This window comes from Oreochromis aureus, linkage group 7, assembly GCF_013358895.1.
Source record: "Oreochromis aureus strain Israel breed Guangdong linkage group 7, ZZ_aureus, whole genome shotgun sequence".
Taxonomy (NCBI): domain Eukaryota; kingdom Metazoa; phylum Chordata; class Actinopteri; order Cichliformes; family Cichlidae; genus Oreochromis; species Oreochromis aureus.
In genome coordinates, this window is record NC_052948.1 from 29,439,470 (window position 1) to 29,453,579 (window position 14,110).

The 14,110-nt window shown below is 37.9% G+C and overlaps 1 protein-coding gene across 2 annotated transcripts; it reads right to left on the reverse strand.

The window, feature by feature from the left end:
- Positions 1 to 1,171: 1,171 nt before the first annotated feature.
- On the reverse strand, positions 1,172 to 8,832 carry LOC116321274. Of its 2 annotated transcripts, none has more exons than XM_039615129.1 (4): positions 8,782 to 8,832; positions 8,324 to 8,391; positions 4,228 to 5,715; positions 1,172 to 3,784 (listed from the first exon to the last, which is right to left on the reverse strand). In XM_039615129.1, exons 2-4 carry the CDS (start codon positions 8,332 to 8,334, stop codon positions 2,194 to 2,196), a joined length of 3,090 nt encoding a protein of 1,029 aa, XP_039471063.1. In that variant the 5' UTR covers positions 8,335 to 8,391; positions 8,782 to 8,832; the 3' UTR covers positions 1,172 to 2,193. The 2 variants fall into 2 exon arrangements, with proteins under 2 accessions (XP_039471063.1, XP_039471064.1); XM_039615130.1 differs by having other exon boundaries at positions 4,228 to 5,712; positions 8,782 to 8,818.
- Between the last annotated feature and the right edge of the window lie 5,278 nt (positions 8,833 to 14,110).

Below are 14,110 nucleotides of genomic sequence, written 5' to 3' on the forward strand. Positions count from 1 at the left end.
ACAGGCCTTTCACTGCACTGAAAAAGTCTTGAGACGTGTGTTTATATGTGAGTGTGAGTGCAGTCAATAAAAATTGACACAGGACACACTGATCTCTGAATGCCTGACTTCAAAAATATGTAATCTGGTAAAAAGAAATTGTGTTGTGTGTGTTCGAGAAACAGAATTTTAAAGAAAAAAAGTGTTGGAGTTTAAAAAGAATAATTTTGAAACAAATGTTTCTGCTAATGAACTGAACATTCAAATGTAAGGTCATTTTCCATGAACTATCAGATAGATCAGAGCAAGGATGATGAGGTGTGGGTAGATATCAGCCAATAATATGTAAATAATGTGATTAGATGACTAGTTATAGATGGAGATGAGTGGGTACTTGGCAGGACATGAATGGAAATGTGCAGAGATGTTCTGGGTCAGTCTCCTACGCCCTACGAGATGAGCAGTTCAGAAGATTGGATCGAGGATCGAGGATCGAGAGGGATGCTGCTGTTAACACGTGTGGCTGATGAAAACCGGATCTCCTCCGGCTACTCAGTATGTTGGTTTCCTTATCAGAGGGGGTAGAGAAGACATCTGGATGACCTTGAAGACCTTAAAGCTAAGCGAATCCCTTCACTCACATCAGCTCCATTTGAATTCTGCATTACGTACTGCGTAATACTCATCGGATGAGAGATTAGGATGTTTTTAACAGAGACCTGAACCACACATCCTGTATAGGGGGCAAACAATTTCTGAAAAGGATGAAAACAAAGAGAATATCAAAGAAAAGTTTGAACAAACAGCATCTTTCTCAGTCAGTAGAAGGGAAAATTTAATAAACCCAGAAATCCATTCCTCCACAAATGACCATAGTATTGTGAAACAGAAACAGAATAAGTGTAGTATCTAGGACACTATTGCTAGAAAAATTAACTTCTAAACTAATTGGTCATAATTTCATGGTCCAGATGAATGCAGACAAACATTAAGGACCATAAACAGTAAATGCAAAATCATTGTTCATCCTCTTAAATTAAAAAGTGTTGTTTAACTTGAACAATGTGTTGCTATAAAGATGCCAAATTACAAAAGGTGTGTTACTGTGCTATTGTTTAAATACTTTTGGACTTAACTTTTAAGAACCTACAAAGAGAAACAGCTGATGATCCAGTGAGGACACTGAGCAGACTGACTGAATGAAGCTGAGATTTTATTCAGGATTGACAGAAAAGTGCATCAAGCAGGAGATGATTTCATGTGGAAGAACAGAATATAGAGAATTTGAACAAATCAAGTCCAACGTGAAGAGATCCAAATGTTTCCACTCGGCCTGAGTCATCAGAAATATTTCAAGCAGTCATTGAGAGCATGAACACACATGAAGAATCCAAACTATCAATCAGATAAAAGAAGATCAGATTTCAGGACTGGACTGGATTTCTCCACTGAGTCCCGAGTCTCTCTCATCATACAATGATATTTTTACTGTTACTCTACATGAATTAATTGTGTATTATTAGTTGAACACAATTTTAAAATATTGCATACAATGATTTTTACATAAAGCTAAGCTAGTTATTTTTAAGAATATAAAAATGCATTAATAACATAAGAAAAAAAATCTGCTGAATTAAAAAGCTTGAGAATTATGTGACACAGTTAACTGTCGATAGCTATGGGGAGATTAAAATATGAATGAAAATTAAATGTTTTAAACGGAAAAATTAAACAGAGTTTTTTTTTCAAAGCAACATCATCCACACATCACTCACATGGTGTCATATTAGACATTTTTACAGATATTAATCCGACAGCACTGCTGAGTCTGCACCTGCTCAACTTGCCTGTTTTATTAGACAAGACATGCTCCCCAGCTTCTGGATGTTGACACGGCCATCGAACAGAGACTACACTTTCCTATGAGCATGAAACAAGCGCAGCTTTCAGCATCGATAGCTGGCTGCTGACACAAGATGGCAGTAATGTAAAGGATGGATGCAAATGGGTGAAGAACTTTGTTGTCTGGGGTGAAAGGAGAAAAATGTATATTTATTTATTAAGTTGACAAGCCTTGCTTGATCTGACAAAACGCTGGTGTGGTTTGTGGTGCAAATTTCCACATTTATCAAACAAAAATTCATCTAAAAAAGGGAATGTTTGATGTTTAAAGATGATGTTTAAAAATTTGATTTTTAAAAACATTTTTTTACTTTAGTGAATCTTTGTTTTTGGCACTTTTTTGACCATACTGTAAGTGTACTGCAGAGCGTCTATGGTTCCTTCATCCACTCTGCTTCTCATCTCCTCCAGTTTCTGGACCTTCTCTGTGTTTCCTTCTTCCTCCATCTTCTCAATCAGGAAGTCCAGGTGGAGAATAGTGGACGCTGAATCAGCTTTCAGAGCGATCTGCTCCAGTCTGACAAGATGTTGGTAGGACTCATCCAGTAACTGTGACTTCTCTGCTGTCAGTTGGTTCATTTCACGTTCAAGATTTTGCAACAAGCTCAGTGTGTTTTGACTTTCTGCCTTGTGCTTTTCATACTTCTGTTTCACATCTTCTATAGCCCTCTGAATTTTTCTTGTCTTTGTCACATAGATCCAGTTTTCTTTCACATGATCTAATGCAAGACACTTCCCAGTGCAAACAGTGCAGCAGCCATCTTTCATGACCTCACAGTGTTTAGCATACCAGGCCATTGTGCATCCAGGATAGTGACAGTTCTCTTCACAGATTGTACAGCAGACGGCTCCTCTATAAAAAACAAAATACATTCCACCATTTATATGTTTTTTATCTTTGTAGACTTCATCAAGTTCAACAGTGAAATTCTGATGTTTTTTCATCCCTTCTTTATGTTTTTTCAGAGCTTCTTGAATCTGTCTGATTTCTGTCTGCTTTAGTTCAGTGAGTTTGATTCTGTCTTGCAGGTTTTGGATGCAGGCTGTCAGTCTGATTCGTTCATTCAGAACATCCACAGTTTTGTCAAGTTTTTGAGGTGAAGTTTTTTCCAGAAAATCTGTGAAATCTCTCATTCCTTTCTCTGATATTTGACCAGCAATTTTCAGGTATTCTTCTTCCTCTGTTCGGTCTTCATGCTGGCAGCTATTAAACAGGAAGTGAACAGGCTGGTTCTTCTCATTTTTGGCACAGTTTATTTTTGCTGCTTCAAGAGCTTGAAAAGCATTTTTAGGACGTCTTCCATCTGAGTGTGTGATCAGAGCTACAATGCTTTTCTCCATGTCTTTTCCAAACAGAGACATCACTGAATCAAAGATGTATGACAGTCGGTTACTCAGTCGATTAACGCTCGCCTTCATCACCAGACCCACTGCATGAACTTCACGAACTCCATCGTCTGATCGGAACAAGTCAAATAATCTTTGAATGACAATCTCATCACATCCAATCCCCCTGGTGTCTCCGTATCCAGGAGTATCGATGATGGTCAGAGAGTAGGGCAGAGTTTTATCTTCAAAACCAAAGATCTCGTACACGATCACATCTGATGTCTGACTTTCTGCCTGACTTGTATTTACATCCTCTAAGATCTGAAACCAGACTTCATCCTCCCACTTCACTCCAATGGTGTAATTGACCAGAGCATTGATCAAAGTGGATTTTCCTGTTCCTGATTCACCCACAAGTAAGATGGTTTTATTTGTTTTCTTCACATTTTTTTCACCAACAGTCATTCTTGTCAAAGTTCCAAATGTCTCTTTCTTTGGTCTCAGCTGGTAGACAGCAGGGAATCCTGAAGAGATCAGATCAACATTTTCATCCTCTGATAATCTGTTACTGATCCTGCATAGAAGAAAAAATAGACTCATTACATGCTTAATCTGATTATTTACATGTCAGAAGCACAAAAAATCTTCTTGTGATTGCTTTGGCCATGAGCAGACTGCCACAGTCATCCACAGTTTGCACAAAAAGCACCAACTGGTCTCCAAACACTTCCCAACTAATAATAGCTGAGTGCTACAAAAAACGGAAATGGAGAATGTCGCCGTCACAGTAAAAGTTGCTGCTTTTGAAATGTGTTTTTTGTAGCAGAATGACATAGCTTTTACTTTGAAGGTGAACATTTTTCATTTCTGGGTTGAATGACACTTTTGCAAGTTGTCTTGCTGTTCTCTTTCTTTCCTACACCATCAAATTCAACTCTAATTTATTACTTTAACTCTGTACTTCAATAAATCTCTCAGATCATTTCTCCTTATTGAAGTGCTTTTAACTGAATGTACCTTAATGCTGCTCTGGTTCTTTCATCCACTCTGCTTCTCATCTCCTCCAGTTTCTGGACCTTCTCTGTGTCTCCTCTCTCCTTCATCTTCTCAATCAGGAAGTCCACATGTACATAAGCTGACACTGAATTAACGTTCCGCTGCAGTGTGACAACAAGTTGGTAGGACTCATCCAGGTAGTCTGACTTCTCTCTGGTTAGAACTTTCATGACCTCATTTAGACGTTTTAAAAGTTTCCCTTTGTTCTTAAACTTCATTTTTATTTCTTCTTTGGTCCCCTGAACTCTCTTTCTACTGGCCACATACCTCCACTTGTCTTTCACGTGATTTGATGCAGGACACCTACCAGTACATGAAGTACAGTGGCCCTCTTCCATAACCTCACAGGTTTCAGGGTTGGAGGCAATTGTGCATCCAGGGAAGTGACAGTTCTCCTCACAGACCATACAGCAGACAGCTCCTTCATAAAAAAACGACCGTCTCCCACCATTTATAGGTCTTTTCTCTTTGTAGACCTCATCAATTTCAACAGTGAACTTCTTATTCTCCTGGTTTTTATTCATCAGAGCTTGTTGAAACTGTTGGATTTCTGACTGTTTCAGTTCAGTCAGTTCAATTCTTTCATGCAGGTTTTGGATGCAGGCTGTTAGTCTGATTCGTTCATTCAACATAAATGTCTGCAGCTGTTGAGGTGAAGTCTTCTCCAGAAACTCTTTTAATCGACGGAATTCTGTATTTGTTACTTTCCATGCGTGCAATAGAAAAAACTCATTTTCATTTTTTCTCAGGATGTTCTGTTGGTTATTAAACAGGAAGTGAACAGGCACATTTTCCTTATTTCTGACACATTTAATGTTTGCATCATCAAAAGCTTTAAGTGTAGTTGTAGGTGTTCCAATCCCTGAGTGTGTGATGAGAACTACAATGTTTCTACCCACATCTTTTCCAAATAAAGACAGCACTGAGTTGAAGATGTACGTGAGTCGGTCAGTGAGACGATTCTCCCCCGCCTTCACCACCAGACCCACTGCATGAACTTCATGAATTCCATCCTCTGATCGGAACAAGTCCAATAATTTTTGCCTGACAATTTCATCGTGTTTAATCCCTTTCTTTTTTCCATATCCAGGAGTATTAATGATGGTCAGAGAGTAGGGCAGAGTTTTATCTTCAAAACCAAAGATCTCGTACACGATCACATCTGATGTCTGACTTTCTGTCTGACTGCTCTTCTCTACGATCTGAAACCAGACTTTTTCCTCCCACTTCACTCCCATGGTGTAGTTGACCAGAGCGTTGATCAGAGCAGATTTTCCTGCTCCAGTTTCACCCACAAGTAAGATGGTTTTATTTATCTTGTCTGGATTTTTTTCACCTACAGTTACTCTTGTGAATCTTCCAAAGTTCTTTTTCTGTGGTTTCAGTTTGTAGACGGCAGGAGGTCCTGAACTGATCTGGACACTGTTCGATGAGTTTTTCTTCATCCTGCTGAATAATCAAACAATTTATTCAGTATGACTTTATATGTCTGCATCGTTTGTGTCTGTACATAATTTTTCATTTTCATTAAATTTATTTAATTTATACAAACTTATATGTTTAATAAAACTAATCTTTTTGTGTAGCTCTCACTGCATGTTTGGAGTAAAGAAGTGATATAATAAATGATAAAACACAGTTTCCATTAATGCATTTTCTACCTCTTATCTAAAGCTGCGTCATGGGAACAGTAGCCTAACCAGAGAAGCCCAGACTACCTTGTCCCCAGGCGCCTTCCCCGGCTTATCTGGAGAACACTAAGGTGTTCCCAGGCCAGCCGAGAAATGTAATCTCTCCTCCGTGTCCTTAGTGTCCCCCAGAGTTCACCCTTTTCTTCTGGTGGAACTTGCCCAGGAGGAACCCATATCACAATACAATACAGTAAACTTTTATTTATATAGCATATTTAAAAACCCAAAGGCCCACCAATTGCTTCACAATAATACAGAGAATCAACATAAATCAATTAACAACAACATATCCTTAGAACAGAGTCAGGTCATACTGTGAGTCCCTCCTGAATGACCGTGTGCATCACTCTATCTCTAAGGGAGAACCCAGGCACCTGTATTCTTGATCTTAACCTTTTAGCCACTTCCCAGAGCTTGTGGCAATAGTTGATCCAAATAGCTTGACCTGTAAAATTGACAGCTTCAGGATTTCCCTTCACTGCATCTGTTAACCTCCTGCTCTGTTATTCCCTCACTCAAGAACAAGATCCTTAAATTCAGTAAAAATACTTAAAGTGCCCCCCTTAGGGCAGCAACTTATCCCTGACTCAGAGCAGGCACTTTGCCCAGTTCTGGCTAAGAACTGTGACCACAGACTTACAGGTGTTGATTCTCATTGCATGTGCTTCACCTGCAAAGTGCTCCATTGCAAGCTGAAGACCATAGATCAACAAAGTCAACAGAAGCACAGCATTTGCAAAAAAAATAAAAAACAAAAAAAACAAACAAACTAAAGCTAATCAGACACTACAAGGCAAATCATTACAAACAAAGTGTTTGATAAAGTAATATAAAATGAAACAATAAAAAAAAACAACCTCTGAGATAAAAAAAATACAGCATTGGGTTCTGCACAGAGCTCAGCTGGTAGAATGAATGTTAATGTTAATTATTTGGAGATATTTTACAATAGCTAATATGCAGAGATGCAGAGATGAGGTTTATGATTTGGTGAGTGCTTACAAAGGCTGGAAACAGTCTGCCTGGTTTTTCACATGCACTTTTATTTATAAACTTTTTTATGTTTTTGATTCATGGTCCCCTTTGCCATGAAATATTTTAAAAATTGTGACATCTCTTCAGATGTAATTAAAAAAAAAGCAAAAGTCACCTGGCAAAGTCAGCTCTGAGTTTCACCCACGCTGAACCATAACAGGAAGGATTTGGTTTCTCACTGTTAGCTGGGTGAACCTGTGCATACTAAAGCTTCTGTGTGCATTAAAACAACACCGATGCTCTGTAACATGATGAATGAATTCTGGTGGGGATCTCAAATTCTGACATCTGTCTAGAACATTATCTGCAGCCATGTAAAGGTCAAAAAAGGTCATGCTGTGGGCAAAATATTAGAACACCCTTATCATATGAGGGCGTGAACAGAATAGCTTTCTGAAGTACAAAAACCTCCGACTGAGAGGACAGCTTCAGAATAATGCAACCTTAATGTGTATGCAGTCTGTAAAGGCAACACTGTTTTCCTTGGTACAGAGTGTCTACTATCCACCAGGAAGGCTGCAGATGGATTCATTCATTATTCTTTTGTAAACTGAACCTTTACTCTTGGATGACAATCACAAAAACTGCATGGTCTCCAACATCAGCCTCAGAGTCATCCCTCAGGTCATCTGGAACAGTTTGCCTGGTGATGTTGCTTTAGTGCAGGCTGATGATAATCTTTCCTCCAGGGTGTTGACCATTTTCCTGAACACTCACTGTATTTAGTGGACACACATCTTTGTCCAAGTACAGGCCGATTCGGTTCAGGTTTTTGAGCTGCATAAACACAGAAATGCTGCTCAGACTCTCTCTAATGAGCAGCTGAGCTGATGTTGAATGTTTCACAATAGCAACCTCAGCACTGTTTTTCAAGGTCTTCATGCATAAATTACACAAGAGTTTGTGTGTTTTTGTTGGCTGAATACATTTCAAAACAGGAGATGGTGAAATGTCTGCCTTTTCTTGTGCCACACATTTGAATTTTGTTTAATATCTGTCTTTTAACATAGTGACTCATGCAGACTGGTCCAGGAAACTAAAAGCTGTGGTGGCAGCTGAGATGTGCACGTGGTCAGGTGCTGATTGTGCAGCCTGGTCTTTATGTTTTGAGTTTCTATTTTTCTATGAATTGTTCTTGTGACTGTTTTTATCTGTTCTTTGTCTGTATTTCTCATTGTTTTACTACCTTGGAGGATGTAATGTTCTACTGATACGTAAAGGTGGCAGTAATGCTTCTACAAGCTGTTTGACCACAATTAAAGACGAACAACAGCAGGCGAGTGTGCTCCTAACTACCAGGGATCAGCTAGTGAAGTGTTGTAGTCACTCACTCTGTTGCCATGGTGATGAAGTGGCTGAAGGAGTCTTCACACAGCGATGCTTAAACAGACGTTGGTCTCTAGAAAAAAAATGCTGTTTATTTGATATTGAGGAGGACACTTAAATACAGAACTTGTGTTTGTTCTCCTCTGTGACGCTCTGCCATCATCTGACTCAGTCTCAGAATTACAGAGAGATTCTGTCACACTGAGACCTGTTTGTTCTTTCTGCATTCATTAAAGGTTTCTACGGTTTATTGTACAAAAATGAACCATGCTCACACATGAATACAGCTATAGATCTATAAATATAACTATAAATCACACAAATGTTTTGCTTTCCTGTTTTAAGTTTCCCGTAAATCATTCAAATGTATTTTTTTGATGATAACTTTTCTCCTGCTTTCCACAATGTTAGATTTATTTTTTTGTGAAATCATTTAGTCTGAGTTTGAATCTTGGTTTCTTACCTGTTGTGTTGGTTTCAGGAAGCTCTCTGTTGCTGAGGAGGCAGAGAGATCAGAGGGGAGTGAGTGTGCAGTTTTTGTACTGACAGGAAGCGATCACATGCTCTCACAGCAGGACCCTCCCTACTTTTCAAAAATAAGACCATCACAGGTCTTTATAAAAGTCCCCGTAGGTGGCAGTGTGGTATGTTTAGAAACTTTGGCACAACCTTTTCAATTATTTACTACAATCCCAGTTATGAGAACATTAAGGTCGATGCCTGCAAAGATCAAACACTTAAATAGCTGAGTCTTGTCCTTGTATGTTCATTTTGCTCCACAGGCTCTAAAGAAATAAGAAAATGTGGGTTTTCTCTGACCTCTGTTTTAGTAACATTCAATCAAATTTAAAGTATTTTGATTTTTTTTCTTTAGACAAAATTAATTAACATTTGCAGTATTTAATTTCATTTATTAACATTTTGCTTTATATTATGATGCTGGATTATTTTGATACTAGAGAAATCTCTTTTTATTAAGGCAGCAATGTAGGTAAGTAATGTAAGTAAGTAACACAATTCGCCCAATAATCCATTAATTTTTTAGATTTCTGCATGGTTAAGGTGATCTTGTGAAAGTTACCAATGATACACAGGACACACGATTTGGATGTCATATTCTTAAATCAGAAATATATTGCTCACTGCTTTATTGTTTTCAGAGAGAAACATGAGTGTAAAACCTGAGGTTATTATTTGGGTTGGCAGGCCTACATCACTCTCTCCCTCACGCTCCTTCACTTGTTCTGCTGGTTTTTGAGCCTCTCTTTGCAGAAAGCTGGTTATTAATGAACTGTCTGGGTCTTTGTATATAAATGCTAATCCTGTAGCTCACCCTGCGACTGGCATCATAATAATTTCCCCTGCTTTGTAAATCTGTCCAGTGGTCAAATAAACTGGTGACCAGATGTTCTTCCAGCAGTGCGAGGTTCACAGTTCAGTTTTGTGTTCAACTCTTATTGATGTTTTTGAAACTGCTAAACATTTTAGCAGCTTATGGTATTACATCACACAAAAGCTTCACTTTGTCAGTTTTGCTGATTGTTTTAGTGAAGCGTTGGATGATCTGTTGCTGTGAATTATGGGGCGGCTTTTTCTTCTGTCCTTTCAGAAATTTAATAAATGGTTCCAGTATATCCTCTGCTAAAAGAGGTAATAAAGGCAGCACTGAAGACTCCTCCTCCATAGTTTTGTGCTCTGGGAGCTTGTTGAAAAGTAATCTGCTGATTGAACAACCGGGCTCAATGTGTTCTGTTTTAAAAGCTCACTCCTTCCTGCAGTCTCTTTCTGACACTCGAGGTCTGAGAGTCTTTCTCCTAGACTGTCCCAGACCATCAAATCCTACCTCGGGACATGCTGGACCAATTACAGCTCCCAGTCAGCTCGGAAGCACAAAGATGGGTGTACTTAATGTTTAGTTTTCAATGCTGAACTTGTCCCAGGACTGTTTTACTTAGTGACATTAAAGTTTCAATGAAGTAGAGTTATTGTACAGACATGACTCAACATCAACCCAGACAGAGAAAATAAAACAAACATTCAAGATTCAAGATTTAGGATTCAAGAGCTTTATTGTCAGTACAACAGTATCCACAGTATACAGCGTACCAAAATGCTGTTTCACCCCAAGCCCCCCATGGTGCATTTATAAGTATATAAAAGATATATATCCAAGAGATATAAACCAGGAATTACAAATATAATATAATATAATAATTACAAACATTCTCACATGCATTAAAACTGTTCACATTTCTTCCAAAAAGGTCCATTTCACTTTTTCACAAAAACCTAGGGTTGGAGTTTTTGTCCTCACTATGACCATTTAGATTTCACAGGGTTAAAGTTTGGAAACAATAAATCCTAAAGATATCCAGCAGGGGGACCTAAAGAACTAAGTTTTTCCTCTATTAAATATACACATGTTGGTCAAAAGTGCTCTGAGGACTGAAGCACACTTCATTGCTTCAGAGGATGCAAAGAAGTACGGAATGATGCAAACCTCCAGCTGATGTCCATGCAATCTCAATGCAATCTGTGAAATTCAGATAAAGTGAGATATCGGATAAAAATCACACTTCCTGCACAGCTGCCTCTCTCTCAGTGTACTTCAAGAACAGTTTCCCATCAAAAATCTCTGTTTTCTGCATTATTTGCTTGCTTGTTACGCACCAGTCTATCGTTGTGTACAGCGCTGTCAGCCGCTGTCTTTTTTTCCGTTTTTTTGTTTTCTCCTTAAATTACCTCTGACAAGAAATCCTTACTTTGGCTGTTCAGTACCGAGGAAATTTAAACTTTTTAAAATTATGCCAAATTACAAAACACTTGCATGTATCTAATAAAACTTCTGTAACTTTTCTCTGTGTAAATTCAGCAGCATCTGGTTGTGTTTATATGTTGATTCATGGTTTTCTTCCATTTTTGTTCTACTGCAGAATATTTTATCTGCTATAAAAAGCCAGGCCAGGAAAATCTCCATGATGTGTTTCTGTGTTTTTATCCTCAGTTACTTTGACACAATGGCATCTGCTGTGACATTTACACCTCTGATGAAGTCTCACAAGTGTCAGATTAGTTTTTTTATACATAGATATAACATATGGATATGTACTGATAAATGATCAGAATTATAATATTTCTGACTGTCAGAGTCCAAATTGAATTGAATTGAATCGAATCGATTATAGAAATCAGTGATGATACCCAGCCCTATTTCAGTGCACTGACTGCATTGAATTGAACATCACCATTGTTAACCTGAAATAATGTGTTCAGGTGTAATCTCAGGAGGTTTCAGTTATAAAAGTTCACAAGTTGAACTGTGACGTCTTCACTGAAGCAGTTTAATATTCTGATTTGCCTTATTTTCTGTCATATATCTCCTATTCAAGTTATGGATGTTCATATTAAACAAAAGCTCATGAAATGAGAAATTATTAAATTAGGTCACCTTTTGTTTTTGCATGTTTGCATGTTTCTGCTGTAATCAAATGCCGATGGAACCAAAGTGGAACTGCTGGTCAGACTGGTTTAACTGACGTGCAGAGTGGGACCCAGAGAAGTGTCAGCAGTCTGATAAAACTGAGGCTGATGAAGGTGAAAAAAATCCTGCCACATTTCACACGTGACTTTTTGAACTTGGCATAAATATGCAGAGAATAGTTAATGCACATTAACCGAGTGTGATAAATAAAAATTTTTGTTCTGTGTCTAGCTTGGATTTTAAATAAAGTCGTTTAAATTTAAAGGATTCTACACATTGAAATGTTAAAACTTCATTAAAGGCCAATGAAAGTGGAGTCAAGTGAAAGTGGAATATTTGTCTGAATCCTAATCTGCCAGACGAGAGATTAACAGGTAAGAAGTCGCTGACTACTGACCAATCATTTTTCAGAAAAATAGCGTGACGATTCCTAAAAGATCCCTCAGACATCAAGGTCTCTTTCACATATTGCACATGTTATCAGATAAATTCAAAGACTATATCAGACAAGCATCAGTCTTAGTCTTAGACACAGTTTTATTCCTTTATTTTTTCCCTGTTGATTACACAAACTATTTAATAAGTTTTATTGATCTGTTAACATTAGTGTGTGATCCTAAAACAGGGAACATATTTGTACTTGAACTTTATATCAGATTTGCTTACGTATGAATTCTGTTTTTCTATTTAATTTTGACTTGTGCCAAAGAGATTGAGATCGCTTTTAACTTACACTTTATCCAAAAGTGAAATTAAAGAACTTTCATGAGTAAAATAATACAGGGTTAAAATGAAGTTTATTCACATGTGCTTTTGCTAATAAGAATTAAAATCACCTTTAATTCTAATAATATAAATATCAGATGTCTGTCACATCTGGATTTTGTATGCTTTGGCATGATTCCGCTTTGATGTTAGGGGATCAGTGTCAGTGTGTGAGAGCGGCTCCAGGAAGATAGATGGAAGATGTGAAATGTGAGTCCGGCCCTTCACCATGCATGATTTTGAATAAGAGAACTCATTTTAGTCATGCTTAATGCTAAAAAGATTGTGATCAAGGATAAGTTACCAATAACCAAGACAATGACTATAAACAGATAACCTGAGTAATTAAGTGATTCTAATATTGGACCTCTCACTGAGATTCTGTATGGAGTGGCTTGTTTGTGTCATGTGGCAGGTAGGATGAAGGACCCAAATGCATGACTCATGAAACAAAAGACTTAACTAAAAGAGGCAGCTTGATTGTGCTTTTCATGACTCCAATTAAGGAATACTAGAAACTAAGCAGGAAACTAGAACCATGAAATTCACACTGGAAAACTAGAAAAAACTAGAAATTAGGCCAGAAAAAGAGAACTAGGATTTAACTAGGAACACAGGGTAACACACACACCACAGAGAGGGTAGTTAACAACACAACAACAGACAGGAAAACACAGGGCTTAAATACACCAGGGAGTAACGAGGGAATGGGAAACAGGAGGGAAACACAGCTGGGATTAATCTGACACATGAGACAGAAAAGAAGCAAAACTCACATTTTTTTCTAAACACTGCGTCTCTGTGGCTTTTAAATCCCAAAACACACTGCACCAAAAAATGGTCCTCCGACACAAACAAAGTAACATAGTGTACACTGTTAAGTGTGATGAGGATGTACACATCCTGGACAGGGAGGAACGCTGGTTTGAGCGGGGAGTCAAGGAGGCCATTTATGTGAAAAGGGAAAGACCATCTCTGAATCGAGGAGGGGGCCTAAGGGTACTTTCACCATCTTACAATCCTGTGATTGCAGCCATTCCCCAACTCTCTGTGAATGGTACTCATGACCATTGATCAGTGGTGCATCAAGACGTTATTTGCACTTCATTTAGATTTTCAGTGCAGGACTTTTACTTGTTATAGTGTGTTAAAGACAAAAGAACACAAACAGCAAAATCATCAGTTTTCTGAGCTTTATTTATTGTATTTTTTATGTCACTGAATTATTACTGACATATTAGTTTAAATATTGAACATCATGATAAGCATGGCTGGTGGCTTCATTAAATAACTTTACATTTGTTATCTGAGATTAATTATTAATCTGGAGTCCAGCTGTGCAAGCATACAGCATTTCATACAAGCAGCGTTGTCCAGACGTCTGTGTGTCATTAGAAATAATACAACTTTTTTCTGGATGTTCATCTTCTGTATATTGACTCCAAACTGTTCATTGGAGTTTAATGTTCAGTGTCATAAAGAAGCATTTTTTTAATATAATGTTCAGAAATAAGTATGGATTTTTCTGCCACAGGGTATCACACTT